The sequence below is a fragment of the Meles meles genome, chromosome 10, assembly GCF_922984935.1.
Source record: "Meles meles chromosome 10, mMelMel3.1 paternal haplotype, whole genome shotgun sequence".
NCBI lineage: Eukaryota > Metazoa > Chordata > Mammalia > Carnivora > Mustelidae > Meles > Meles meles.
In genome coordinates this window covers 6,178,675-6,206,250 of record NC_060075.1, presented here as the reverse complement: position 1 = coordinate 6,206,250, position 27,576 = coordinate 6,178,675, and the positions used below count along the sequence as shown (strand labels likewise).

The following is a 27,576-nucleotide window of genomic DNA, read 5'->3' as shown; positions in this document are numbered from 1 at the left end:
AATTATATCAATTGCTATAAAACCTATCAGTGATAATCAAGTAAACCTTTTTTTCCTTCAGGATGTCTAAATTTGGAAAAGGATCAAAAGGATCAAAAGCAGGCAAAGACAATGGGAGGAAAGAGACCACTGTGTTTCAGTCAGAGACGGAGAAAGCTGATGGAGATGGTGCTTGATTTGAGCTGTCTCCTTCAAAGAGAAACACAGCCAGTCTGAGATGACCTTTCAGGGAGGGATCTTAGGGAGTGAATACCCAAGCTACCCCACTCTTATCTCTTGCTAGTGTTCCTACTGACCAAACCCCACATCATAGAACATGAGAGCTTACTGATGTAATCAAAACAAGACTCTTTTGGGGGGACAGAGTAGGCTACAGAAAGGTAGAAAGACTGGAGAGACAAATGAAAGGTATCCAGAAGAATGACTTTTGTTCATGTGAAGAAATATGGTTGAAAAATCCCAGATTTGTTGAAAGACATAAACATCAAGATTCAGGAAGCACAAGAAACCCTACACAGAATGAACTCAAAGAAGTACAAGCATAGACTTCTAAACTGCTAAAAACTAAAGACAAAGAAAAAAAATCTTGAAAACAACCAAACAAAAATGACCCGTTACCTATAGAGAAGAATGATCCAAATTTCTGTGGTTTCTCATCAGAAGCCGTGATCGCCAGAGGAAGTGGCACAATATTTTTTGTAATTGTTAAGTACAGGCACAATGTGGTACAGAAACATCTTGGTGTGACAGAACAAGGTGTAGTAGGAGGAGTTTGGGGTCGATGATACTGTTCCTTGATCACGGTGTTGGTTATGTGAATCTGTGCACGTATTAAAATTCACAGAACTGTTCATGGAACAAATAAGAAGATCAGTTTTACTATAATGATAAACAGATAAATGGGGATTACTTGCCCATCTCTATCTCCAAATCTTAGAGTCCTTTCTATATATCCATATCCAGATCTATATATATCTTCATTTTCCCCATCAAAACAGATACCTCAAGATTGTGATCTTAGCTGTATTTTCAAATAAATTGTTTTTGAGGTTTTATTGGGGGAGGGGGAGGTTGTTTGTTTTTAAAGAAAAAACAGGGATGGCATGACATCTAATTTCCTGCAGAAGAGAAAACCGTAGACCAGGGACTCTGAGGATTCTGGGAAGGAGGAGGGGGCGGTAGGGAGGGGGAGGGGGAGCTGTGGGCGGGGCTTGTGAAGGGGCCAGGTTTTCTCCAAGGCTCAGATCCGCCAGATGCAATAAACAAAGGAGGTTGCCAGATTCTGACAGTAAAACACCACTTCTGAGCAGAAGGGTAAACTGAATTGGCGTTCGTTTATCTGAATGAAGAATGGAAAGAATTCATAACCAGTCGAGCCATAAAAGGACTGATTTAGAAACAAGATGGAAGAGAAACCCATACTATCTTTAGCTTGAGGAAGTAACCCACCAGGGTCTTTATTTTAACTTTGCAAACATTTCTTAGGACAGTATGTTTTCTAAACTTAATGATTGAGTTCAAAAACAAAATCATAGCAAGATTCCACTTAAATTCAAATCTCCAGTTCCCTAACTGAATTCTCCCTTATAAGCCACATAGATGCGATTAACCTCGCCACCTAGTGGCTACTAAAAGTTTTCTTCAGGAGAAACGAGAAAAGAAAAAAATAATAACTTTTTCGTAACAATTCTTTGAAGACGATCAACGCATTTTTTTAAAACAAATATCTACTAATAGGCACTGTGGGTGCTGGAAATGAAACCATGAACAGGTTGCTTTGCCTAACCCAGGTGCCACCGAAGAGGAACAGCCAGTAAATCATGCCGTTTCCCCCGCTCCATCAGGAATGCCCTGACGCAATTGGTCACAATCATGTCATTATACCCCCAAAACTCCAAAAGTAGAGGGCAGGTGGGATGCTTCCTACAGCTCCACTGTCTCCAGTAAGTTTTCTCCCTGCCCCAGCTCATCTGCTCCAGGGACACAGTTCAGGAACCAGATATCCCAGTTCTGAGCTGGACTCACCCATTCCCAGCCCACCCTGCCTGAGCATCCACAGAGATGTTAGCTGAATCCTGCCCCATCCTGGCCCCGCGACGCACACTCCTGCTGACTCACTGAAAGACCTTCCACACGCACAAGAAAGGTCAGGAAGCAATCTTCAGGAAAGCTCTTCTTGGAAAATCGGGAGCCACAGTAGAAGGACCCCAGGAGTGGCCTCTCCCTCCCCCGCCCAGCCCCGTCTTCAGCCGCAAAAGAATCTGCCCACCCTGCTGTGGAAGCAGGGCAACCCAGGTTGATGAGAACATCGCTCCAAGCCCCCACAGTCTGGGCACCATCGGCTCAAAAGACAAGAAGGATTTCTTGAACAGGACACAAAAAGCATCTGCCATAAAGGAAAAGACTGATAGTCCAAAGACACTAAAATTAGAAATTTCTGGCCCTCCAAAAAATGAAGAACACAAAAAGACAAGCCACATAACAGGCGGTGCTATCCCCCCGGGGCATACAAGCCTGTCCCTGCCATGGAGGGGAAATCAGCCCGGGGCATAGAGCCTGCCCACCGTGGGCACACGCGCAGCATCTGCTGAGCGCCTCCAACCAGCACACAGGGGTTCCCAGACTCCGCGAGCCGCGCTACCCCGACACGAGGTGGCGCTGTTCGCAATCACAGCGGGGTGGGAAGGCGGGGCTAAGAGCGCCGCTGCGGCCACATCCTCGTAACCAATGGGCAACCTGCCTGCTGCTCACTCTCTAACAGCCAATGAGCAGGGAGCGGTGGTCTCGCGGACGGAGAGGACACGCCCTGACGCACCGTGGGCTTTTGCTCCGGCGGGGCGGGGCGGGCCGGGGACCCTCTCTACCCTAGCGGAGGCCGGCGCGCAGGGATGTGGCCTTGCAGGGAGTATCCCCTCCCGAGCCCCGTCCCCCGCCGCCTGGCCTGACCGCCACCGCCGGCGCCCTGCTGGACGGAACCTCCAATGGCTGCCCCGGGAGCACCCACCCGTCCTGGGTCGCGCGGGAGAAGGGACAGCCCTGGCTGATGCGATCACGCTGACCCCCACCTCGACCGACTTGCCGCAGCCGCGTCTGCAACCCTTTCTCAAATAGGCGACCTACCCTCGCTCAAAAGCCCCATCGGACACTCTGCCCTGCGTGTTTTTTGCAGCGGCCTGACCTTCCCAACTAGAACGTCAGCCTTGCAGTCAGGGCTGGCTCAGGCGTGTTTGCATCTCCCCACAGTCCTTACCAGAGGATGTCCCAGGGACATCTTTAGGGCTTCCTTAAACATTGCCCAGCTCAGCCTAACTCCTAAGACGATGCTGGTTCCTTTGCCTGATCCGAAAAGAATGAGGCTTTCCTGTCACTCCCGTACCTGGGAAAGGAAACAGGATGGCAGGTGGTACAGAATTACTTTGGGATCCGGAATGCTGCAGATTAGTCTTGTCCATGATCCCAAGCACCATGTTCTCTGCCTGAGGGCGCATGGATTGATTCCGCCGGAGGCACATCGGTTGAATTTGGGTGCTCGGAATAGAAGATGTGGAAGCCAAGTAGGTTCTGCCCTAGAGACTTGGTCTGGGAGCATTCTTCCTAACAGAGCCCGTGGCCAGACCTGAAGACAGAAATAAAAGCGAGGTACTTCTGTGCTGAGTTTGCAGAAGAAGATGGGCCCACTCGTGATGGCCATGAGCAACAGAAACGAGCCCGAGGTTTCATATGGTTTCAGAAGAGAAACGCGGCTCGCCATATTAAGGCCGCCAACGAATACGCTGGATACCGGGTGTCCGTCTTGCAGGGCTCCGGTGACCGCCCTGCCAGGAACCAGGAATGGCTCCAGACTTCCTTACTTGCCACTGTGGCTTTTCTGGTTGACACAGGAAACGGGAAGAAGAAAGGAAGTGCCACGTTCTTATGGAAGTGAGCACTTCCCTTCCACTGTTCTCGGACCCAGGGACCCAGACCCAGTCTATGGAAGGAGACCAGGATTCCTGAATGTGCTCATTGTTCTTGCTTCTCCAGACGTATTTCTCAACCTTTCCACCTTGCCCCGTGCCCTGGCAGGCTGGCCTTTATGGGCTGCATTCACAGGCTCCCTCATGCCATGGGTTCTGCCCCTTGGTGGCCCTGATAAATACATGAGATCGCCTTGGAAAACAGTCCCTTCCTTAAGCCCTCTTCATTCCCCCTGTGAGAATGCCAGCTGTTTCCTAACAGGACCCTAGGTGGCATGCTGAGTTTTCTTTTACTTCAACTTTAGCCTGGAATTAACCTCACTCACTATACAAATAGACTATCTCCAACATGCCAGATCTGAGCTACGCACCAGGGAGGCAGGGACGAAAGACAGAGGTTACAGTGAATCAAATCAGGGATGATGACGCTGCATGGGAGGTTGGTATGGGTAGGGGCATAGCCTGGGAGGGAGATGGTCAAGGGGGAAACCACAGAGTCAGAGGCAATGAGGCAAAGATGGGGGATGGGGAGACCAGTCCCGAGCAGAGGCAGCCTGCAGAGACGTGGGAGGGAGCCACATCCCAAGGAGCAAGGGGAGTCCCAGCGACCACAGCAGCCACCGTAACAGGAGCCAACCTGTGGGGACCCTTGTGGCAGACTTGGGCACGACAAGGAGCGGTCAGATCTCCGTGGTGGGAAAGGTCATTCTGGCAGAGACCAGCAGACTGGAGGAAGCAAGTTTGGGAGCAGGGAGGCCGAGAAGAGTCTCCTGCAGGAAGTGGGGGAACCGTAATGACCACAGCAGGGGGAGGGGAGCACTGGTGAGAGATGAAGCAGCTGTTCTGGGAGGGGACGCACTGGTGTGGGCTGGGCTGGGGACGGCCACAGCCAGAGAAGGAAGTCCCGGTCTACCAGGACTGTCAGACACCGGGCCGCACGAGGTAGGCGGACGGAGCTGGCATCCCCGTGACCAAGGAGGCAAGAAACCTGGATGGACCCTGTGTTCTGCTTGGAGTTTGTTGAGCTGGAGGTTCCGATGGGATAAGGAAATGAAAATGCCCGTGAGGAAATGCAGTATAGATCTGAAGCTCCAAATAGTGTAGACCACAGTTAGGCACTTAATCATTTTGAAAGACATTGGAGAGGGCCACCTGGGTGATTCAGTCCGTTAAACAGCTGACTCCTGATTTCGGCGCAGGTCTTGACCTCAGGGTCGTGAGCTCAAGCCCCACACTGGGCTCCACTCTGGGCGTGGAGCCTACTTAAAAAGAGAGAGAGAGAGAGACATTGGAGAAATGTCACAGGCCAGAAGTCCTGACAAGCTTCTTGCTTCCGCTATGTTTATTGAGAAGTAATCAGTGAACAGTGCTACAACACCGAATGTTTCTCCTGCACGGGCTACATGCCAGGCATTATACCAAGTACTTCATGGTGAGTCCCTTTCCCTCACTTGTGGTAGTCCTTCCAGCAACCCTAGAAGGCTCTGACTAGTGTGATTCCCATTTTACAAATGGGAAACGAACCTCAGAGAGGTTAAGTGACCGGCCCGAGGTCACACAGCTAGGAAAACGTCGTAACTAGTTGTTGAATCGAGAGAGCCTAACTCCTGACCCTGGGCTTTTTCTTCATCATTTTACTCAATTAACACCTCCATGACTCAGTCTGTACCATGATTTTCTTTTTATTTCTTCATGTTTCTTCCCTCCAGGAACAGGCAGGCCATAAAGATAAGGCTAGAATTAACTACCCTCTTCCTACAGACTGTGCGCTCTCAGACTGGATCTGTCCTAGCTTTGCCACCCCCACTAATGCTGATGCAAACACAGGGGGACGGAGCCCTTTGGCTAGTTGCCAAGTTCTCTCCCCACTCCACTCCAGATGACTGGCATTTCCGGTCAGGTAAACGGCTGTGCAGAAAATCCAGCTGGGGTGTGACTTGTGCCATGAGAGGTAAAGAGGCAAACCCACGTCTGCTACCCTCTGTTTACAACACTCCCGGGGCACCTGGGTGGCTCAGTGGGTTAAGCCTCTGCCTTCCGCTCGGGTCATGGTCCCGGGGTCCTGGGATCGAGCCCTGCATCGGGCTCTCTGCTCAGTAGGGAGCCTGCTTCCTCCTCTCTCTCTGCCTGCCTCCTGTCTATTTGTGATTTCTGTCAAATAAATAAAAATCTTTAACAAAACAAAACAAAAAAAACAACACTACCTTGGCTCCTCAGTGCCTCCAGGAAGAAGTCCCCATCCCCTCTACATCTGGCCCCCATCTGTCTCTTCAGCTGTGCCCACCACTCCCTCCACAAAGCAGACAACCTTGCCGTGCAGAACGGCTCGCCATTCCGGAACTTTCCAACAAGGGTCAAGTTTCCACCTTTTCCCCCAGTCTTTTACTGTGAAAACTGTCAAACATACGGAAAGTTGGAGGGGAATTTACAGTGCAAACTCATAGATCAGTCACTTAGACTCTACTATGAACATTTTACAAGATCTGCCTCATCACGCATACCTATCCATCCCTTTTTCCATTTCGTTTTCTTTTTTAATGCATTCCAAGGCAAGCTGTATACAAGTATACACTTTAGCACACATCTCACTTAGTAGAGTCCCATATCGGTTTTTGGTTCTTCCTTTTTCCCCTTTGGATGAAATTAACATGCAAGGAAATGTACAGACCAGAGCCGTGTGTATTGGTTTTCTTGCTGCTGGAACAAATGCTCACACACTTAGTGTCTTAAAACAAAGGTATCCTCCTATAGAGAATTCTGGGGGTTAGAAGTCCAAAATCAAACTGGACCAAAGTCGAGGTGTGAGTGGTTCGTTCCTTCTGTAGGCTGTGAGTGGACAGTCTACTTCCTTGCCTTCTTCATCTTCTAGAACATTCCTTGGCTCATGACCCCCTTGCTCCCAGAGCTCCAACCTCTTGCTCTCAGAGCCCTGCCTCCTCTGGCCTCCTGCCTCCCTCTTCTGAGGACTCCGTGGTTACACCTGGAAAATGCCCCCATCTGGGTGCCCTTAACTTCATCACAGCTGTGCTGTTCCTTTTGCTCCATAAAGTTATTCATTCACAGGTTCTGAGGATTAGGGTGTGGTCCTCCTGGAGGGCCATTTTTCAGCCCATATACCCTTTCCTGAGTTCTTCCAAATGCATACACCTTACACATGTATACACACATGTAAGCCGACCCCCTGCCCCCGTTGGGACATGGAACATTCCCACCAGCCCCAGAAAGTTCTGTCAACCCCCTCCTGGCCAGTGCCCTCTCCCGCTGCCACTGCCCAGAGGCAACCACTGTTCAGATGTTTGGCCCCTTTTAGAACCTCCTATGGATGGAATTGTAAGGTATTTTGTCCTTTTGTATCTGGCTTCTTTCACACGAGCAACGCCACTGAGGCTCACCCGTGTGGAGGGGTCAGTACCAGTCTGTTCCTTTTCATTACTGCGCAATCATCTATCAGAGGAATCATCCACCATTGGTTTATCCATTCACCTATTGATGGACTTCAAGCTGTTTCCACTTTTTTTTGTCTGCCTGTACTTTGGGACCAGCTGCTGACCGTGACCCTTCAGTCTAGCAGCTGCGCCCCCCCATCAGCTCCTTTCACAAGCAATCAGCCCCACATTCCTTGGCTTCGCAAGGACTGTCCTCTTTCAAGGTCCAGCACAATAGTCTACCCCCTTAGGGAGCCTTTGATAAAGCCCTGCCACAACCCCAGACCAGGGGATGGAGATCCCTCCTCTGTACCCTGGGCACACTTCGGTCTCTGCATCTGACCACGTGTGACCCTTATTTGTCTCTAGGTCCCTCCGTCTTCACTCAGGACCACATCCCCAAGAGCTGAGGCTAGGGCGTTCGTATCTGCACGTGGAACGATGCCTTAGGTCTGCATGATGGCCTTCGGTCACCGTTTTCCCGGTCAGTGACTATCCCAAGGGGAGTTCCAGGCTGTGACTGCCTTGTTTGGAAACCAAAACCCTGAAGAACATGGACACAGGGAGGGATTCCCAAGGACAAAGCAGGTTGGACAATCTCTCATGAGACTGGGGGGCACCGTGGAGCTCAGGCCCCTGGAACAGGGACACCCTCTCAGCATCCTGGGCCCTTGTCGGTGACAACCTGAGGGCAAACCCAGGAAAAAGCAAAATTGTGGCGCATTTTCTTGAGCAACAGAAAAACCCAGTGATTAGAGGAACTCTGGGAGATATTATTGGAGTGGGAACCCACCAAGGAACCCCATGACAGAGAAGCCTTTTCTACCCTGAAGGCTTGCAAATCTCCAAAGCCACAGAGGCCTACGGAAAACACTGGCTCTCAGCCCCTACGATGCTGGAAACGTCTTGAATTGTGTCCAGAGCAAAGGCAGACTGGTAACAGACCTGAACACCCACCCTGGGCGGACCCTTCTGCTCCTGCACTGGGAAGTCAGCACCGTCCCTCAGGGCAACAGGATGGAGGTCCAGCCAACTGATGTGAGTGAGGACACTTCTCCCAGGCAGGCCTCCTGGAGTTCCTGCTGGTGCACTGTTCGACCCCTCCTGTGGGGAGAGCCTTCAGCTGCCTGCTCCAGCTGGTCCAGAATGGAAACCGGAAGCTTGAAAAGGAGACCTCCCATGGGTGGAATCTGGATGTAACTGGGACAGACTCCGATGGCTTAAGAGTCAGAGATGAAGCACCCGTTGACGTGCGAGACAGTGTCTAATCTTTACCCAAAAGAGCTAATTTTTCAGAATTGGGACCTGCCTTCCAGGAGAAATTATAATGTTGAGATAGTAAGAGATATACTTGAATAAATGAAATACTCAAATATCTGAAGAATTTTTTAACTATGTACAAGCAAAGGCAGGAGCCTGCTTCCTAGCTCAGGGGGCTTGCTCAGGCTCACCCTAACATAGACACAAAAGCTTCTTTCCAGAAACAGACTTGGAAGGGATACTCATGCTGTTGAAGAAGGCTCAAGATAGGACTCTGGTACAGGACGGTGCCCCATTGCCCCTTACAGGGCTTGACACCACTTTGTCAAAAGAAAGAAATGTCCTGGGGCGCCCGGATGGCTCAGTTGGTTGAGCGTCTGCCTTTGGCTCAGGTCATGACCCCAGGGTCCTGGAATCGAGTCCCGCGTCGGGCTCCCTGCTCAGGAGGAAGCAGGCTCCCTGCTTCTCTCTCTGCCTCAGCCTCTGCCCCTGCTTGTGTGCTCTCACTCTTGCTCTCCCTCAAGTAAATAAATAAAATCTTTAAGAGAAGAAGGAGGAGAAGGAGGGAGAGGAGAAGGAGGGAGAGGAGAAGGAGGAGAAGAAGTAGTAATGTCTTTCAGGGATGACTGAAGGTCTCAGAGACGGACCTAGGTGACAATCTAGCTGTGTCTTGGGATGTTGCCTATTGGCAGGCTCACGTCTAGGGTGAAGTAAGGCCAGTGTACATTAGGGTCCCGGCCACGGGGGTGCCTAGGCATCCGAGAGTGGTGGGCATGCTGGCGGGTCCTCCCTCCTTAGTAAGACACAGAGCTTTCCACACTACATGAAAGGGACCCTCTTAACTGTGGAGAAGAGCTGACCTGTGGCCTCTGCTAATCCCCTAAGGGTCCCCTCCTTTGGGTTCCCCACCTGCAAAGCCCACCTCCCTTCACCGAGAGCGCGAGAATACTTATTTCCTTCCCCTTTGCACGACTCACTCAAGGAACTTCGTAAAACAAGACTGTGGCAGATCCTAGTGCGAAACAAACCAAAGAGAGGACAGGGACAGAGCCTGGCATGCGGAGCGTGGGTGCTGGTCCTGCAGAAGGAGAGCCCGTGGAGCGCCCCCTCTCATTCTGCTCTCTCTGAGCCCAGCCCCACCACCAGCCCCCTCCCCAGGGCTTGCCTCGTGGTCTGGCTGTCAGTCTGAGCTGCTTGCCTGGGCTTCCTGCAGCCCCGCAGTGATGTGGAAATGTATGATAATTTATCATCTTTTCGCCTTTAGCAAAAAGCCAGTAAGAACGGGGCAGTGGCCATGATAATTAAAGAAGAAGTCTCCGAGCTGGAGAGGAGCACCTAGGGCACAAGTTCGGTGGCCGAGGAGCCTGACAAGCACTCCTGCCTTGTATGGTGCTGATCGCAGGCTGGAGTGTGCGGTCTCCGGTCACCCCGGGGCTTCCTGCCTGGCCACTGCCTTCTGCCGTGGGATGGGCTCAGCATCTTCACCCCCATTCCTTCAGCCCCCCCGGCCCCCTCCAGACTCACGTGCCGTAATTTTGCAAGTGGGTGCTTGCTAGCCTGGCATCCCTTGCTTTGGCAAATTGGGAGTTGTGTAGGGGGAATGGGGCAAAAAGAGCAAAGCAGCCAAGGTAATGAATTAGAGCCAGCAAGGGCCAGATCAGACGCCGGTGTCTGAGACTTTGGCCTCATTAGATGTTCTGTGTTTGCCACCCGCCTGCCCTGATCCTCTCTTCCTCACCCCTGACCTGGGTCCCTCTGCAATTCAGCCTCACCCCTTATTCTTATCAACCCCAATCATCCACCTTCATTCCTGCCCTCTGCTCGCCTGGCTGCCCTCCACCCGTCTCCCTGCCCTATCCCTCTTTGGCCTGAATCCAGGTTTAAACCTTGACCTTCTAGAGCCGGGGAACAGTTACATACATTGCAGAGCCCAGCATCAAGTGAAAATGCGGGGCCTGTGTTCAAAAGTTAAGAATTTCAAGACCACGCTGGTAGAGCCTAGGTTAAGTGCAGAGTCCTTCTGAGGGTAGGACCCTGGAGAACCACACGGGTCATATGTCCTTGAAGCCAAAGCTGACGTGCACCACTCTCAGCTGTCCTCGCCATCAGGGGCCCGTGACATCGCAGAAAGTCTCCTCCCCCAGTTGATCACCCCATTCTCCATCCATGGGATCATCTTAATAGTAACCTGGTTGAGGGACTGCATCAAACTAAAAAGCATTTGCAAACCAACCACAAAATGAAAAGCCAACTTAAGGAAGAAGAGAAATTATTTGCAAATCATATATCTAATAAGGGGTTAATATCCCAAATATACAGAGAACTCACGCAACTCAGTAACAACAATAACCACAAATCTCATATAAAAAATGAGCAGAAGGGGCACCTGGGTGGCTCACTGGGTTAAAGTCCCTGCCTTCGGCTCAGGTCATGATCTCAGGGTCCTGGGATCGAGCCCCGCATCAGGGTCTCTGCTCAGCAGGGAACCTGCTTCCCTTCCTCTCTCTGCCTGTCTCTCCGCCTACTTGTGATCTCTGTCTGTCAAATAAATACAAAAAAATCTTTTTAAAAAAATGAGCAGAGGGGCTCCTAGGTGGCCCAGTTGGTTAAGCAACTGCCTTTGGCTTGGGTCATGATCCTGGGGTCCTGGGATCGAGCCCCATATCAGGCTCCCCCTCCTGTGGGGCGCCTGCTTCTACCTCTCCCTTTGCCTGCCACTCCAGTTCCTCTCTCTCTCTTTCTGTCAAACATATATGTATATATCTTTTTTTTTTTAACGAGCAGAGGACCTGAATGGAAATTTTCCTAAACAAGTGCGCAACATCAGGGAAAGGCAAATCAAAACCACCGTGAGATACACATTGAGACACCTTACATCTGTCAGAATGGCTGTCATTAAGGAGACAAGAGAGAGGTGTTGGGAAGGACCCCTTGTGCACTGTTGGCGGGGATGTAAGTTGGTGCAGCCTTGGAAAAAAAACATGGAGTTTCCTCAAAAAAATAAAAAATACAACTACCTTATGATCCAGCAATCCCACTTCTGGGTATCAATCCAAAGGAAATGAAACCAGAATCTGGAAGGCATGTTTGCATCCTCATTTTTTTTCACCATTATTCACAATAGCCAAGCTGTGGACACAACCCACATATCCATCCCCAGATGACTAGATAAAGATGTGGTATGTGTGTGCATGAATATTTTAATATTCCTGTGTGTGTGTGTGTATACACAATGGAATATTTTTCCACCACAAGAAAGAAGGAAATCCTGTCGTTCGTAACAACATGGACGGACCTTGAGGCCGTTATTCTCACTGAAATAAATCAAAGAAGGACCAAAACTGTATGATCTTACTTATTCGTGGAATCTAAAAAATCTGAACTCATAGAAACAGTAGAATGGGGTTTGTCAGAGGCAGGGAGAATGGGGAGATATTGGTTGTGGGTAAAAACCTCCAGTTAAAAGATGAATAAGGGGGCGCCTGGGTGGCTCAGTGGATTAAGCCGCTGCCTTCAGTTCAGGTCATGACCTCAGGGTCCTGGGATCGAGCCCCGCGTCCGGCTCTCTGCTCCGCAGGGAGCCTGCTTCCTCCTCTCTCTCTGCCTGCCTCTCTGCCTACTTGTAATCTCTCTCTCTGTCAAATAAATAAAATAAAATCTTTAAAAGATGAATAAGTTCTCGGGGGATCCTGTGATTGTAGATAACGATGTGTTGTATGTTAATTATATCTCAATAAAGTTGGGGAAAATGGTAACCTGGTTGAAACCTCACCATGTAGCATGTTTTTTTCTTCGACTGCCAACAGCAATTCATCAAAACTCTTCTGACGTCTGGGTTTCTAACATCTCTTCCATCCCCCTGATGCACAGGATCTGAAGACAAAACAGGAATCCCCATGGTGTGCCGGGCACTGGACTGGTTTCTGTATATTTGAAGAAACGAGGATGCCTGCTTGAGTCCCTGACCTCCAGGACCTGGTAGAGAAGGCAAGCCTGGGGCCATACAGTGGCAAAGTGGCAGCAGAAGGCAGTGCGGGAGCCGGACCCAGGCCCTGGATGCGGGAAATTGGGAAATCACAGCTGCCTGGAGAGTGTGAGGCAAGGTGGGGGAGGGGCCGTGGTGCTGAGACTGGGCTGCAGCAAGTGGGTAAGTGAAGGAAGAGAGAGAGATTTGCAGGCGAGGGAACACAGGGGCAGAGGCTAGGAGCGCTCCCCAACCGCCCCCTTAGCCTGGCATGGTTCCATGGCTGCACTGCAGAGCGGGGCCTGGAGAGGCCTGGGAGATGGGGGTATACCACCAACGAGAAGATGTTCTCACAAAAGGTGGAAGACAGAGTGGGAGATCCAGGTGAGGAGGGGAGGGAGGCTGTCCCCACTTCCAGGTACAATTCAGGAGTGTTTAACACAGGCCAGTCGTTCTCTGCAAGAGGGGTTATTTGCCCCCCAGAAGATACAGGCGCGCCTGGGAGATACTGCAGGCTGGGCTCCAGACCACTGCAGTAACGCTGATATTGGGTCCAAGGAACGCTTGGTTTCCCAGGGCACAAATGTTCCGTGCACGCCCTGCTGCAGTCTGTGACCTGTGCAACGGCGCTGTGTCCAAAACAACAACGTGCATGCCTTCACTGAAAAAGACTTTATTGCTAAAACGTGCGGCCCGCCGTCTGAGCTCTCAGCAGGTGGGACTTTCTGCGGGTGGAGGGTCTCCGCGATGCTGCCGCTGCTGACCCGTCGGCGTGCTGGGTGCTGGGGGCCCGCGCGGCCCTGCGGTTTGTCGCGCCGATGGCTCTTCTGTCCCGAACGGTGGCTCGGCGGCGGGCAGTGCCGCCCGATGGCGTTTAACCCACGGAACTGCCTTCAGAACTGGAGTCCGACCCCTCGAGCCCTGCCGCTGCTTCCTCCGCAGCTCGTCGTGTTCTGATCCCTCCGTCGTCGGCTCAGGAAGCCCCTCGCTCTGCTCCTCCCGAGGAAGCGCCTCCACGTGCCGTCCGGTCCCGTCTGACCCTGAGCCCGTGGCAGCTGCGTCCCCTCCTCGGGCTCCGCGGCTGCTCCTGGTCTCTTGCGGCTTCCTTGTGGTTCCCGGCCCGGAGCCAGGCGGAGCGGACTGGCCTGGTTCTCACGCGCCGCGGGGCCTCCGAGCGGCCACGGAGCACCGGCTTCAGCTCCGGGTCACCGGCCGCCTTGGCCCCTCGCGACAGGGTCGCCTGCTGGAGCTCTGCAGCCGGGCGCTGCCTTCTCCTCTGGGCTGTGCGAGTCCCAGCCGGCATCTTCCTCCAGAGAAGGCTGTTGGGTCTGCGCTGAAAGCCTGTTGTTTCGGGCGGCCCCCTCATCGGTGATCGCGGCTAGATGGTCCGGAGACCCGGCCGCGTCACCTTGCACTTGGGTGTTGCGGAGATGGCTTCGTCCTGGAGCCTCCCGAACCGGCCGGCCAGCTGCAGACCTTCCTTCCGCAGGTCCTCACCGCTCCGCGTCCCAGCACGGAAGAGAGTCCGGGCCCTGCTCTGGATCAGGCTTTGGCTTAAGGGGATGGGTGGCTGGTGTGGTCTCCTGTGCAGACCACGGCCGCCGTCTCCAGGCCAACAGCAAGGTACTGAGCTTACTCATTTCTAGTTTTTTATTTAAAGGGAGAGATATGGGGTGCCTGGGTGGCTCAGTTGGTTAAGTGCCCAATTCCGGATTTGGCTCACATCACCATCTCGCCCTGCGTCAGGTCCTGTGCCCAGTGGGTAGACTGCCTGAGATTCCTTCTCTCCTTCTCCGCTGCCCCTCTCATCCGTGCTCTCAGTCTCTCTCTCTCTCAAACAAATAGATAAATAAATAAAATCTTTTTAAAAAAATAAATAAATGTAGAGACCTGCGAATTTTCCTTTCACTTGAACCCTTAGAGGCCATTGCAGAGTTAGAAACTGGCCTGATTTCAGTAGTGTTGTGTCCCAGGGACTAGGGAGGCTGGAGGAGAGGGAAAGAGAGGCGGGAAGGGCCGTTCGGTGGAGCCGTCAGAATGCACACGAACTCTCTCCACCACATCCGTGTCATCTCGTGTGGGTGCAGTTCGCAACACCCCCAGAACGATTCCAGGAGTAACAGCCAAGACCACCGATCACCGTAGCACATATGACTATAATGAAAACATTGGAAATACTGTGAGAATTACCAAAGTCTCACGCAGAAACACAAAGTGAGCAAATGCCTTTTAGAAAAAATGACGTCGACAGACTGGCCGGAGGCAAGCCTTCAGAGTGTGAAACACGGGCGGTCTGGGAAGGGCAACCCAGCGGAGCACAGTAGAGCAAACAGGCCTGTGCTTGTCCATGTCTGACGGCATTTTGGGTTGTCACAGCTGGGTGGCCAGGGGTCCTGCCGGGGATGCAGGCCCGCGTGGAGTTCTGGCTTTGCTGTGGAAACAATCCCCCTCTCTAGATGGTCTCCAGTGGTCTCTGGCGTGCTGTGGCTCTCTGAAACAAAATATCAAGATTTAGCGATGGGAAAACTGCGAGCTGTGATCTCTGGCCTACCAACCCCGGCCCTGGATCCAGTTTCCCATATCACTCTGCACCCCCCACCAGACTGGACACCCCGTTCCCTACAACATCATCCCCCAAGCCCTGCCCCTTTAAGAGAGGCACGTGGCCCAGAACTTAAGGGACAGTCTTTGCCCAAGTGTTATCTGGAACTGTTACCAATCATTAACCCCAAGAATAGAGAGACTTCAGTCATCAAGGTCACCCCACGGCAGGGAGGGACCGGCCGACAGACCAAGCATGGGGAGCTTAGAAGAAGAGCTCGTAGCAAAGCAACAAGACTGAATTCCAGAAGTTCACACCTCCATTCCCAGACCTGAGTCAAAACCTCTGCCCCCCAAAGTTCCCTTTGTCTCTGTTTCCTTGGGGTCCTTCTTAAAGGCCCGTCTTCTCCACCCCCCGTGGGGCACCCCATCAGCCTCCGCCCCATCCCCGCATTTCTACAGGAGCGCCCAGCGCGGCCCTCACCCCGTCCCTGCCCTCCAGGGCGTCTCCCCCTCCGCCTTCCAGGCGCAGTGCCCGATTCCACCTAGAACCCGCCCTGCTCAGGGTCGCGGGGACACACGGCCCGTCTCAGTCCTGTGACTGTTCCCACCCGCCCCTGCGTGGGGCCCCCTCCTCCTCCACGCAGCTTCTTCTCTGGGAACCTACAGGTCCCAGCTCAGAGCTCCGGGCTCAGAATTCACTCACCTGCTGTGGACTCCCACGCGCAAGGTGGGACATGTCAAGAGGCTGTGCAGGGCTGAATCGTGTCCCCCAAATCCCATATCCTTCCCGGAACTGCAGGCGGTGCCCTTCTTTGGAAATAGGGTCACTGTAGCTGTAATTAGCTAAGAGGAAGTAGGGCAGGTCCTGAATTCAGTCACTGGTGTCTCTCTTTGGAAGAGGAGGGACACACAGAGACACAGACACACGGAGAACATCGTGGGACCGAAGGGGGCAGAGGCAGGGTGATGGGGCCACCAGGCAAGGAACCAAGGGATGCCAAGGATTGACAGCAACAGGAGAAGCTGGAAGAGGCCAGCAAGGACACACATCCCGCCCCCCCCCCCCCAGGGCCTTCAGAGGGAGCCCTGCCCCGCCAACACCTTGATGTCAGATTTCCAGCCTTCACTACTGTAAGAAAAAAGTATCCTGTTGTTCTCAGCCCCCAGGTTATGGTGCTTGGATACGGCAGCCTGGAAACATGGCGCAGAGGAGACAGAATCCCAGGCCTGGACAGGCTTTCGGTCCTGAGGGGCATCTCTTGCCAACGTCGGGCAGGACTCTCCTTTGGGCACGGCTCGTGTCTCACTTACTCTGGGTTACCTTGAATCTCGTTGCTCTTTCGGAGCACTTGTTTGGTGCTCCTTTAAATAAAAAGTGAGATCCGGGGCGCCTGAGTGGCTCAGTGGGTTAAGCCTCTGCCTTCGGCTCGGGTCATGATCTCAGGGTCCTAGGATCGGGCCCCGCGTCGGGCTCTTTGCTTGGCAGGAAGCCTGCTTCCCCCGCTCTCTCTGCTTGCCTCTCTGCCTACGTGTGATCTCTGTCTGTCAAATAAATAAATAAAATCTTAAAAAAAAAAAAAAGTGAGATCCAAGCTTGGGTGTCCCACCTCCCTGCCTGCATGCAAAATTACCCTTCCTCCCCACTCCCCTCGGTGGGGCACCTGCTGTGGGGCCTGCTCCCGAGCCATCTCCACCCTGGGGTGAAAACCCGCAGCCTCTCTCACCTTTCCTCTCGGCCCCTCCAGCTATGGATTTCTAGATATCCACTGCAGAATTCAGCGTGGACCTCAGAGCATGGACCTAAGCATCACCGGCCACACCAGGCCTCCCTGTCCTCTTACGCATGTATCTATGCATGGAGGCAGGAAGGTGTCGGTACGCACGTGTGTGCACATGTCTGTATGCATACGCGTGCATGTGTGTGTGTGTTCCCACCCTTCCCCAGCAGCAATTCTCACGTATTAGTGCACATCCGTTATTTTTCTGTATCTGTGGTGTGCACCGCCCGCCGCACTGGCTCCCTGGCCCGGCGATGGGCCCCCGGACGGGCTCCGGCTCCCCAACTCCACCGCGGTGGCTGTCTGCGTCCCGCCTGGTGCTGCTGCGTGAGACTCTTCTTCCATACACGTCCGAAGCAGCATGACTCAGTCCTGTGGGGCGTCTGGCCGGCTCAGGGCCCACATGCTGGGCCGGCCCTCCAGAAAGCCAGACCCTCGGCCTGCCTCCCCGCGAGCCCAGCTTGAACCTCCCATCTCACCGCATCGCTGCCCGCGCTGGGTATCATCCAGCTTTCTCGTTTCTGCCAGCGGTGGGTGTAAGATGAGATCTCGTCGAACAATGGCATTGTTCTAAGAGTCACCACACGGGAGAATCTTCTCCTGTGCCCTTGGCCCTTGTGGTTTCCTCTTGCATAAGTGGCCTTGAAATTCTCTGCTCATGTTTCCAGTGGGATTGCTTCCTCTTTTTGACTGTTTTGTAGGCTTTCCTTGTGTGTTCTAGATAGAGACCCTCTCACTTTAAAAAACAAAACAAAACAACCCAGCTTTCTGGAGTTAACTCACAGATCATACAATCCACTGAGAAAGCGAGTAATCGACGGACTGTCCTGTGTAGTTACTCACAGATCATACAATCCACTGAGAAAGCGAGTAATCGACGGACTGTCCTGTGTAGTTACTCACAGATCATACAATCCACTGAGAAAGCGAGTAATCGACGGACTGTCCTGTGTAGTTACTCACAGATCATACAATCCACTGAGAAAGCGAGTAATCGACGGACTGTCCTGTGTCACAGAAATGAGCAACCCTCACCACCGTCCATTTTAGGACACGGTCAGCCCCTCAAAAAGAAACTCCACGTCCTTTAGCTGTCACTCCCACCCAGATCTCCAGCCCTCAGCGACCACTAACCTGCTTTCTGTCTCTGTAGATTAGCCTGCTCTGCACACTTCATTTAAGTGGAATCGTGTAATACACAGTCTTTCCTAACTGGCTTCTTTCATTGAGCAGAATGTCTTTTTTTTCAAGATCTTATTTATTTACTTGACAGAGAGGGAGAGAGAGAAAGGGAGCACATGAGCAGGGAGAGGGGCAGAGCGAGAGGGGGAAACAGACTCCCCGCAGAGCAGGGAGCCCAACGCGGGACTCGATTCCAGGACTCCGAGAAATTGACCTGAGCCAAAGGCAGATGCTTAACAGACTGAGCTAGCCAGATGCCCCTGGAGAATGGGTTTTATTTTGTTTTTAAGAGTGAGTCTTTTTTCCTTTTTTTTTTTTAAGATTTTATTTATTTATTTGACAGAGATCAGATTTTATTTATTTATTTGAGAGAGATCACAAGTAGGCAGAGAGGCAGGCAGAGAAAGGGGGAAGCAGGCTCCCCGCTGAGCAGAGAGCCCCATGTGGGGCTCAATCCCAGGACCCTGAGATCATGACCTGAGCCAAAGGCAGAGGCTTAACCCACTGAGCCACCCAGGTGGCCCCTGGAGAATGGTTTTAAGGTTCATTCACGCTATAGCGTGAGTCAGTACTTAACTCTGTTTCAATGCCAGATAACATTCCACCGTTTATCCGCCCCTCAGGTGAAGGACCTCTGGGTCATTTCCACCTTTGTGCTGAGCCTCTGTTACAAGTTTCTGTGTGGAGGCCTGTTTCCGTGTCTCTTGGGTCTTTGCCTAGCGGCGGAGTGGCTGGATCAGACGGCAGCTCTGTGTGGAACTGCTGGAGGACGTACCAGACTGTTCTCCACAGCGGGTGCCTCACTTCCATTCCCACCAGCAGCCTGCGAGCTTTCGGATTTCTCCCCATCCCCACCGACCGTCGCTGTCTGACTCGTTGACGTTAGCCGCGCGGGCGGATGTGACGTCACAGCTCACTGTGAATTTGATCATTTCCGTGATGACTCACTTGAAAAGGGTGAGCAATCTTTTCAAGGGCTTTTTGGTCACTTGTGCCTCTTCTTTGCAAAAATACATATTCAGATCCTTGGCCTATATTTTCATTGTGTTCTCTTTGTCTTATTGAGTTGTGAGAGTTCTTTATATATTCAAGTCCTTTATCAGATACATGATTTGCAAAGAGTTTCTCATATTGTATGGGGTGTCTCCACTTTCTTGATGGTGTCCGTTGAAATAGAGAAGTTTATAATTTGGGGGAGGTCCAATTTGTGTTTTTTCCTTCAGTTGTTTGCACTTTTGAGTCCTGGCTAAGAATCCCTTCTAAACCCAAGGTCGAAAAGATTTATTCCAACGTTTTCTTCTAAGAGTTTTATGGTTTGGCCTTTTACATTGAGGTCTTCCATCCATTTTGAATTAATTTTTGTGTCTCGTGCGAGCTAAGGGTCAGGCTTCATTCCTTTATGTGTGATCCCTTTCTCTTCTAATCATCACAGGTATCTTCCCCTGATCTGTCCTCATCCCATTATCTTGGATATGATGTCTTTTGTGGAACAGAAACAGGCTGCGCTTCTCAAGGTCAAGTTGTTCCTATAACTCTTTCTGGATCCAGCATCCTCAAGTCTCATCCTCCAGAGCTGGTGAGCCCTAAGGGAGACTAACCAAGTCTCAACTCTTCAGACCAGTGAAGGAGGAAGGATGTAAGCAAAGTCATTATATAAGTCATCATCTTAGCATTTAAAGCTAATCCCCTTCCTTGAAGACGTCAAAGGCCTTCTGGAATTGCAAATGGGTAATGGATTAACTAATATTTTCCCCTTCCTTCATCTAGCAGCCACTAAATACAAAAACGACTTGCAGCGCTGCACCGCCCCCACCCCCGCCTCCCGGTTTCCCTTCTTCTCTCCCCCCCCAACCCCCCCACCCCCGTCTCTGACCCAAAGCCCCAGCCATCTAGGCTGATTTTGTCCCCAGCCGGTTCCTCCCTCCTTTCCCCACAGAGATGGCTAAGAAGACCTTCTGTCTACATCGTGGCTTTCCTCTCCCCAGCCATTCTGTCTCTGGTTCCCTCTTCTACATGTGGGTCAGATCCTCTGTTGTGGGTGTTGCTGCTGTTTATCTGGACCAGCCCCTGCTTCTGCCCTGCGATCTATTCCAGGGGAAGCTACTTGCTGGTAAAGTGTCGTCATGTGTATCTCTGGCCTCTGCAACCCGCCACCCGCTGTAACAGATCACGGCACAGTGCAGCTTGAAGCAGGAAGGACCACACGCAATTCTTGCGAAAGATGCCCCTGCGGCGGGAGGAGAGGGAATCAGAGGGAAAACAGAAGTGGACCCGGGTCACTAAAGCAGAGAAGGACTGGGCAGTTTCCAGATGTAAGTTCCTCAAAGGGGTAACAGGAGCCCCCCAGACCGCAGCAGCCAGAGTCCCCATGTACTCCATCATGCCCCTGCCCACTGGGGAACCCCTGAGCTGTAGGTCCCCCTCCTTGGTCAGCCCATGCCTCACCCTGTCCCTCCCTCCAGGGCGGGGTCAGTAGAGCCATAAAGCTCCAGGGGTCAGAGACAAAGGCTGGCCGCAGAGGTGAGCCCAGAGCAGAACACACAGGTGAGTTCTGATAGGGGGTGCTGGGGGCGGTGGACGGGGGACCGGAGGGAGGGAAGAAGGGCGTGGAGAGAGGGAAAGGAGAAACACAGACACGGAGTGGGGGAGAGCCAGAACGCAAGGGGTGGGAACCCAGAGGGAAGAACCCCAGGGCTGGGTTGCAAGTCTAAACTACCCAGGCGGGAGACAGGAAAGGCACCGCCAGGGCCTGGATGCCATTCTTGGGGTGCTGAGGATGAGATGTGGGGAGGAAGGGCACGTTTCATGTGGGGTCCCGCTAGCCGCCGAGTTCTCTCTCCTCGTGTGGCTTCATCAACATCGTCCACCTCACCGGCTGCCCGCTTGGACTTTGGAGTAAAGGTTGTACTAGGAGAGGTAAACGTGAAAGGAAGAGCCAAGTTCAGGTTAGTTGAATCACAAACCTCCTCCTGCACGCCTCCCTCCTTAGCAAAGCAGAACGAAATTTGGAATTTCAAGACTGTAAAACAGGGATCCTGGCCGTGAAAAGACATGGAGGAACTTAAATGCATATGGCTAAGTGAGAGAAGCAATCTGGAAAAGCTGAATACTGTGCAATTCCAACTGTAGGACATGCCGGAAAAGGCAAAACTACGCAGACAGTAAGAAGAGTCGCAGCTGTCAGGGGTTAGAGGGAAGGGAGGGGTGAACAGGTGGACAGGAGGAGCCCAGAGGGTTTATAGGGCAGAAAAACTGCTCTGTATGATCCTACAATAAGTATAGGTATAAAAAATATAAATATAAATATATCATCATGGACGCATGTCACGGTCCGTTTGTCAAACCCCACAGAACGTACACCACCAAGACTGACGCCTAATGGCACCTTCGGACTTTGGGTGACAGGACGTGTCAGCCTGGATTCATAGATAGTAACAAAAGTCCCCCTTTGGAGAAGGATTTGTTTACTGGGGAGTGGTGTGTGAGTGGGGGTGGGAGGTTCTTGGGAAACGTCTGCATCTTCTCAGTTTTGCCGTGATCCCAGAAGTGCTCTAAAAAGCAGGCTCTTTGTGTGTGTGTTTTTTAAGGAGGCTTGGCAAAATTTAATAGCAGAACACGCACTCACCCCATATCCCTTTACTGGCTCTGGATTCACCCCAGCAGCCCCTAAGTGTCCCCCATGCCCTTCGGGCTGGAGAACACAAGGTCATATGAGTCCTGGGACGTCCCACCAGGGCCAGCAGAGGAGACAGTTCAGCCAGAGGGGATCGTGTTGGCAGCCCTGGGGGTGGGAAAATGAGGGAAAGACCCTGTCCACAGCCCCCCAAAATGCAAGGGAAAGGGCATCGCCCCTCCACCTGGGATGGCTCCCCCCGTTTGAATAGCCAAGTAGCCACACCTGGAGGGCCCCACCAGAGAGGCCCCCAAACCCTCTGGCCACCCCGTCCTTGTCCTCAAAGCCACAGGACTACAGACTAGTCACAGACCAATTACTTCACATCGCTTGCATTTTTCGACGTGTTGTCATCACAGACCATAGCTTCATAGCTGACTTTCAAAAGAGAGCAGCTAGCGTTTCCTGAGTGCTTCGTAGAAGGCGGACAGTGCTCTAAACGTGTTATCCTGATCGTCTCATTAATTGGGCTGAGAAAATACATAGAGAAAGGCAAAATGAGTTTATGTAGCCAAGAAAATCCACAGGAGTATTGGAAGAGGGCAGACAAGTAAGGAGAGAGCAGAATTAAAGTCAGTGGGGAGGGGGCTCGGCTGGCTCAGCCGCTGCTTCGGCTCAGGTCATGACCCCAGAGACCTGGGATCGAGCCCCACATCAGTCTCTCTGCTTCTCCCTCTGCCTGCTGCTCCCCCTGCTCGAGCTCTCTCTCTCTCTCTGTCACATGAATAAATAAAATCCTTTTTAAAACATCCACGGGAAGCACAGATCTGAACACTATTAGGGCTCCAGCTGGGACAGCCAAGGGAGGGGGCCGAGGGCCGAGTCTGTAGGAAAACCACCATGCCGGGGGGCGGGGCTTCGCTGTCCAAGGCTCCCCGCTAGTGGAAACCCAATTCCTCCCGCAAACCAACTAAGTTCAGCTACTGCGTTCCAGAGCCATGTGGCCAGCCGCCCTGGCCCTCCGTTGGGCCGTGGCCACCATCTTGGTGCTGCAGGCGACGGCCACGGCCAAGCGCCCCTCGCGGGCCCTGCACAGCAAGGCGGGGGTGTTCGAGGACCTGAGCGCCCAAGAGCTGAAGGCCGTGCGCAGCTTCCTCCGGTCGCGGGAGGAGCTGAGGCTGGAGCCCTCCCGAGCGCCCACCATGGCCAAGAACTCCGTGTTCCTCATTGAGATGCTGCTGCCCAAGAAGCAACAGGTACTGAAATTTCTGGACAAAGGCGGGAAGCCTCCCGCCCGCGAGGCTAGAGCGGTCATCTTCTTCGGAGCCCAGGAGCACCCCAACGTCACCGAGTTCGCCGTGGGGCCCCTGCCGCGGCCCTACTACATGCGAGAGCTGCCCCCGAGGCCGGGGCACCGCACCACCTGGGCCTCCAGGCCCATCACCGGGGCCGAGTACGCCCTCCTGGCCCAGGCCCTGCAGAAGACCACCAAGCCCCTGCACCAGTTTTTTCTTGATACCACAGGCTTCTCCTTCCAAGACTGTCACTCACGCTGCCTGACCTTCACAGACGTGGCGCCCCGGGGCGTGGGCTCTGGCCAGCGCCGCTCGTGGTTTATCCTGCAGCGCCTCGTGGAGGGCTACTTCCTGCACCCCACGGGGCTGGAGCTCCTGCTGGACCACGGCAGCACCAACCCGCAGGACTGGACGGTGGAGCTGGTCTGGTACAACGGCAAGTTCTACCCGAGCCCGGAGGAGCTGGCTCGGCAGTACGAGGAGGGGCAGGTGGACGCGGTGGTTCTGGAGGACCTGCCCCCCGAGGGCACCGAGGAGACACCCCTCTTCTCCTCCTACAAGCCACGTGGGCACTTCCCCACCCCCAGCCCCTTGAATGGCCCCCGCGTGGTCCAGCCCCAAGGTCGCCGCTACAGGCTGGAGGGCAGCACGGTGCTCTACGGCGGCTGGAGCGTGTCCTTCCGGCTGCGCTCATCCTCGGGGCTGCAGGTCCTCAATGTGCTCTTCGGCGGCGAGCGCGTGGCCTACGAAGTGAGCGTGCAGGAGGCCGTGGCGCTGTACGGGGGGCACACGCCCGCGGGCATGCAGACCAGCTACATCGACGTGGGCTGGGGGCTGGGCAGCGTTACGCACGAGCTGGCGCCCGGCATCGACTGCCCGGACACGGCCACCTTCCTGGACGCCCTCCACCACTACGACGCCGATGACCCCGTGCGCTACCCCCGCGCCCTCTGCATCTTTGAGATGCCCACGGGAGTGCCGCTTCGGCGACACTTTAATTCCAACTTCAGTGGCGGTTTCAACTTCTACGCGGGACTGAAAGGCCAGGTGCTGGTGCTGCGGACCACGTCCACCGTCTACAACTATGACTACATCTGGGACTTCATCTTCTACCCCAACGGGGTGATGGAGGCCAAGATGCACGCCACCGGCTACGTGCACGCCACCTTCTACACCCCGGAGGGGCTGCGCTACGGCACCCGCCTGCGCACACACCTGCTGGGCAACATGCACACCCACTTGGTGCACTACCGCGTCGACCTGGACGTGGCAGGTAGGACCCGGGGTGGGAAGCGCCCTCCCAGCCAAACATCTGCCTTCCGGCAGGAGGTGGTGCTGAAACTTCCCCGGAGGCATAGAATCGGGAGCCTAGCCTGCTTCTCTGCAAACCACCCTGCAGACACCCGCGCGCCCCTGAGGAACGGTGGAAGTGTGACAAGCATGTCCTTGGCCCTGGGTGCAGCCAGTGGGCTCTGGTCTGGCCCTGGGGCTCCCTGACCCCTGCAGGGGTGGATGGGGCAGGTGCACAGGTGGGGTTGGGGAACAATGCCTAGGAGTGTAAGAAATGTCGCTGCCTAAGGCAACACTCATCGTGTCCCGGATTAATGATGTCACCGTGAAACGGCAGGGACATCATGACAGGCTTTAGCTGTCCGAACAGGCCTGACTCTGACTTGTCCTCTAGTTCCTCTGTTGTTTTTTTGGCTTTCACTCCTTCCCTCTACTCAGTGCGCAGCCCCAACATCATCTTCGCTCCGCTCCCGATGGTCTGCTCTCGGATGAGCTCTGGGATGGAGATCCCAGCCCAGAAACGAGGGTATTTCAGCTCAGGGGGCTTCCTTCTCATTGTCCTCCTTCCTGGACCCCTGAAGGCACCAAGAACAGCTTCCAGACCCTGCAGATGAAACTAGAAAACATCACCAACCCCTGGAGCCCCGGACACCACCTGGTCCAGCCAACCCTGAAGCAGACAAGTTACCGCCGGGAGCGCCAGGCGGCCTTCCGCTTCGGACGGCCTCTGCCCAGGCACCTGCTCTTCGCGAGTCCCGAGGAGAACCGCTGGGGCCATCGGCGCAGTTACCGGCTGCAGATCCACTCCATGGCCGACCAGGTGCTGCCCGTGGGCTGGCAGAAGGAGCGGGCTGTCACCTGGGCCAGGTAAGGGAGGCCTGGGAGGCGGGGGAGGGCGAGTATTCGTGGGTTTCCGTGTGTCCGTGTGTCTGTCTATGAGATCTGGGTCTACGTGGTGGTGTATCTGGGCCCGGCAACACGGGTACGTGTGTGTTCTCTGGCTCTGTGTTGGGGGAGGGGAGCGGAGCGCGCTACCGAGCACCTGAGCCTCGGCTGGCATTTGGTGAGTCTGGCTGACCCCCCGGAGATGATCGCACCACAGGGGGAAGACAGTATCTTTCCCCCATCGTTTACCCTGAGGGTGTCTCTGGGAGGGCTGAGAGGCCCCCTGGCACCCAGAGCCACCAGGCTCCCCTTCTGGGCAGGTACCCCCTCGCCGTGACCAAGTACCGGGAGTCCGAGCTATGCAGCAGCAGCATCTACAACCAGAACGACCCCTGGGACCCGCCGGTGGTCTTCGAGGAGTTTCTTCGAAACAATGAGAACATCGAAGACGAGGTACTGGGGGGCACCTGGGTACGCAGTTTGGTTAAGTGTCTGGTTCTTAATTTATGCTCAGGTCGTGATCTCAGGGTCATGGGATGGAGCCCCGCGTCAGGTCCCGTGCTCCATGGGGAGTCCGCTTGAATTCTCCCTCTCCCTCTGCCCCTCCCTCCAGCTCGCACATGTGTGCACGTTCTCTCTCTCTCAAATAAGTAAAAAAGAGGAAAAAAGAGAGAGAGAATGAGAGGGAAAAGGTACTGGCCCTGCCTTGCTCCAGCCGGAGCCCGATTCAGATCTGTGCTGGGTCCCGGGTGGAGGGGGAGCTCAGAGGTCTCTCCACCCCTTAAACACGGGGCTCGGGGGGAGGTTGCCCGCCCCTCCCCCTCTGAGCCTCCTTAGCGCCTGCCCGTCCCCGTCTCCCACAGGACTTGGTGGCCTGGGTCACCGTGGGCTTCCTGCACATCCCCCACTCCGAGGACATCCCTAACACCGCCACACCCGGAAACTCCGTGGGCTTCCTGCTCCGGCCTTTCAACTTCTTCCCTGAGGACCCATCCCTGGCGTCCAGAGACCCCGTGATCGTGTGGCCCCGGGACAGCGGCCCCAACTACATCCAGCGCTGGAAGGAGGAGGAGATGGACTGCTTGACGCCTGACCCTTTTAGCTACAATGGAACCTATGGGCCTGTATGAAGGACCCTCTGCCCCCAAGTAACCCACCTAGAAGCCCAGGTGCCCCCCCCAGGGACAGACAATAAAGCCCTCAGGGCTCAGCTCCGTGTGCTGCTTCTTGGGGGGAGAACACACCCAGCTGAGAAAGCAGGTAGCCCTGGCCTCCCTTGGCGTCTACTCCACCCCAGAAAAGACTTCTATCACCAAGGCAAGCGTCCTTCCCTGTTTTTTTTTGTAAAAAACAGACGAGCAGCTCCCTCTCCGGGGTCTACAGGGACTCTGGGATGTCACTGAGGGGGACGCTGCAGAAAACGGGCCAAACCACCCACACTTCTACCCTGCGACACACTGACCCGCTCCCGGGACTCTGTCCCAGCGCTCTCCCTACAAACAGAGGAAAGACGTGAGCAAGCAGTGAGGGACTGCGGTGCCGTTTGTAATAGCGGAGTCTGGAGGCGACCCAGACGTCCGTCTACAAGAGAGACCCTCGGGTCTGAATAAACAACGCACAGCCACACAATGCCATCCCGGTGATCCTACAGCCCGGGACATCTCTGCACCCGTAGGCAAAGAGCTTGCGGAGGTAGGCACCCCGGAGAGGGAGACTGTCCTCCTGACCTAAGCTCCTGCCAAAGGCCCCAAGTCCTAATACAATGACGAGTGTTGGGATTGTAATAGGAGTTTGGTGGGGGAGGGGATGACACACACATTCCAACAGCAGCGCCTCAAGATCATGGGGGAGGTGGACCACCCAGGGGAGGAAGCAGGAGTCCTTAGTGTAAAGCAAGCCCCGGGGAGTGCACCGACTCCCCGCCTTCTCCTCTCCTTTGCTGAATTGTTTTCATTTCCTAATCATGAGAATGTATTACCCATTCGAAAACATGTAAATCTAAATGTTAGAAGAGAAAGGGAGGGAGGAAGGGAGGGATCCTTGTTGTTCCCGGCTGGAACTGATAAGGCAGGCTGCTTCCTCCTGGGTTCCTACCGCTCCCCAGACTTTCTCCTCTGATCCCCAAGAGAAGCCATGGGGAAAATAATCGGCCCACAGATGTGGCTGGTTTTCTCTCCCCTTTGCATCACACTTCTGAACGAAGACTTGGTGCCATTCCCACCTGGGGGAGTTGGCCTATCCCTCTCCTTCCTGTTCTTCTTCATCATCCACCCAAATGGGGGGGAGGGGTGGCCATCACTCCCCCATCTCCACACCATGCACCCCACTGGTGGAACTATCTGAGACTTGAGTTTGGACTTGAGAGGGGCTCACAGCACAGCCCC

The 27,576-nt window shown here is 53.9% G+C and overlaps 1 protein-coding gene and 1 long non-coding RNA gene across 3 annotated transcripts; one reads left to right on the top strand and one right to left on the bottom strand.

Moving 5' to 3' along the window:
* Nucleotides 1-11,735: 11,735 nt before the first annotated feature.
* LOC123952002 lies at nt 11,736-16,637 on the bottom strand. Its single transcript, XR_006820552.1, has 3 exons — nt 15,853-16,637; nt 14,664-15,096; nt 11,736-14,409 (listed from the first exon to the last, which is right to left on the bottom strand). It is a non-coding gene; the product is annotated as an uncharacterized LOC123952002 (long non-coding RNA).
* A 3,955-nt stretch (nt 16,638-20,592) lies between these two features.
* On the top strand, nt 20,593-26,402 carry AOC1 (amine oxidase copper containing 1). Of its 2 annotated transcripts, none has more exons than XM_046021201.1 (5): nt 20,593-20,653; nt 22,717-24,290; nt 24,889-25,174; nt 25,513-25,645; nt 26,056-26,402. In XM_046021201.1, the coding sequence occupies exons 2-5, from the start codon at nt 22,721-22,723 to the stop codon at nt 26,320-26,322; spliced, it is 2,256 nt and encodes a 751-aa protein (XP_045877157.1). In that variant the 5' UTR covers nt 20,593-20,653; nt 22,717-22,720; the 3' UTR covers nt 26,323-26,402. The 2 variants fall into 2 exon arrangements, with proteins under 2 accessions (XP_045877157.1, XP_045877156.1); XM_046021200.1 differs by lacking the exon at nt 20,593-20,653 and adding an exon at nt 20,900-21,054.
* Nucleotides 26,403-27,576: the final 1,174 nt, after the last annotated feature.

What these genes read in the sequence shown, in the direction of transcription:
- AOC1 (XM_046021200.1), top strand. Translation starts at nt 20,915, where the DNA reads ATGTGGGGTCCCGCTAGCCGCCGAGTTCTCTCTCCTCGTGTGGCTTCA. An exon ending in AAAGGAAGAGCCAAGTTCAG is followed by an intron (nt 21,055 to 22,716) that starts GTTAGTTGAATC and finishes ACTGCGTTCCAG; the next exon opens with AGCCATGTGGCCAGCCGCCC. An exon ending in ATGAGAACATCGAAGACGAG is followed by an intron (nt 25,646 to 26,055) that starts GTACTGGGGGGC and finishes CGTCTCCCACAG; the next exon opens with GACTTGGTGGCCTGGGTCAC.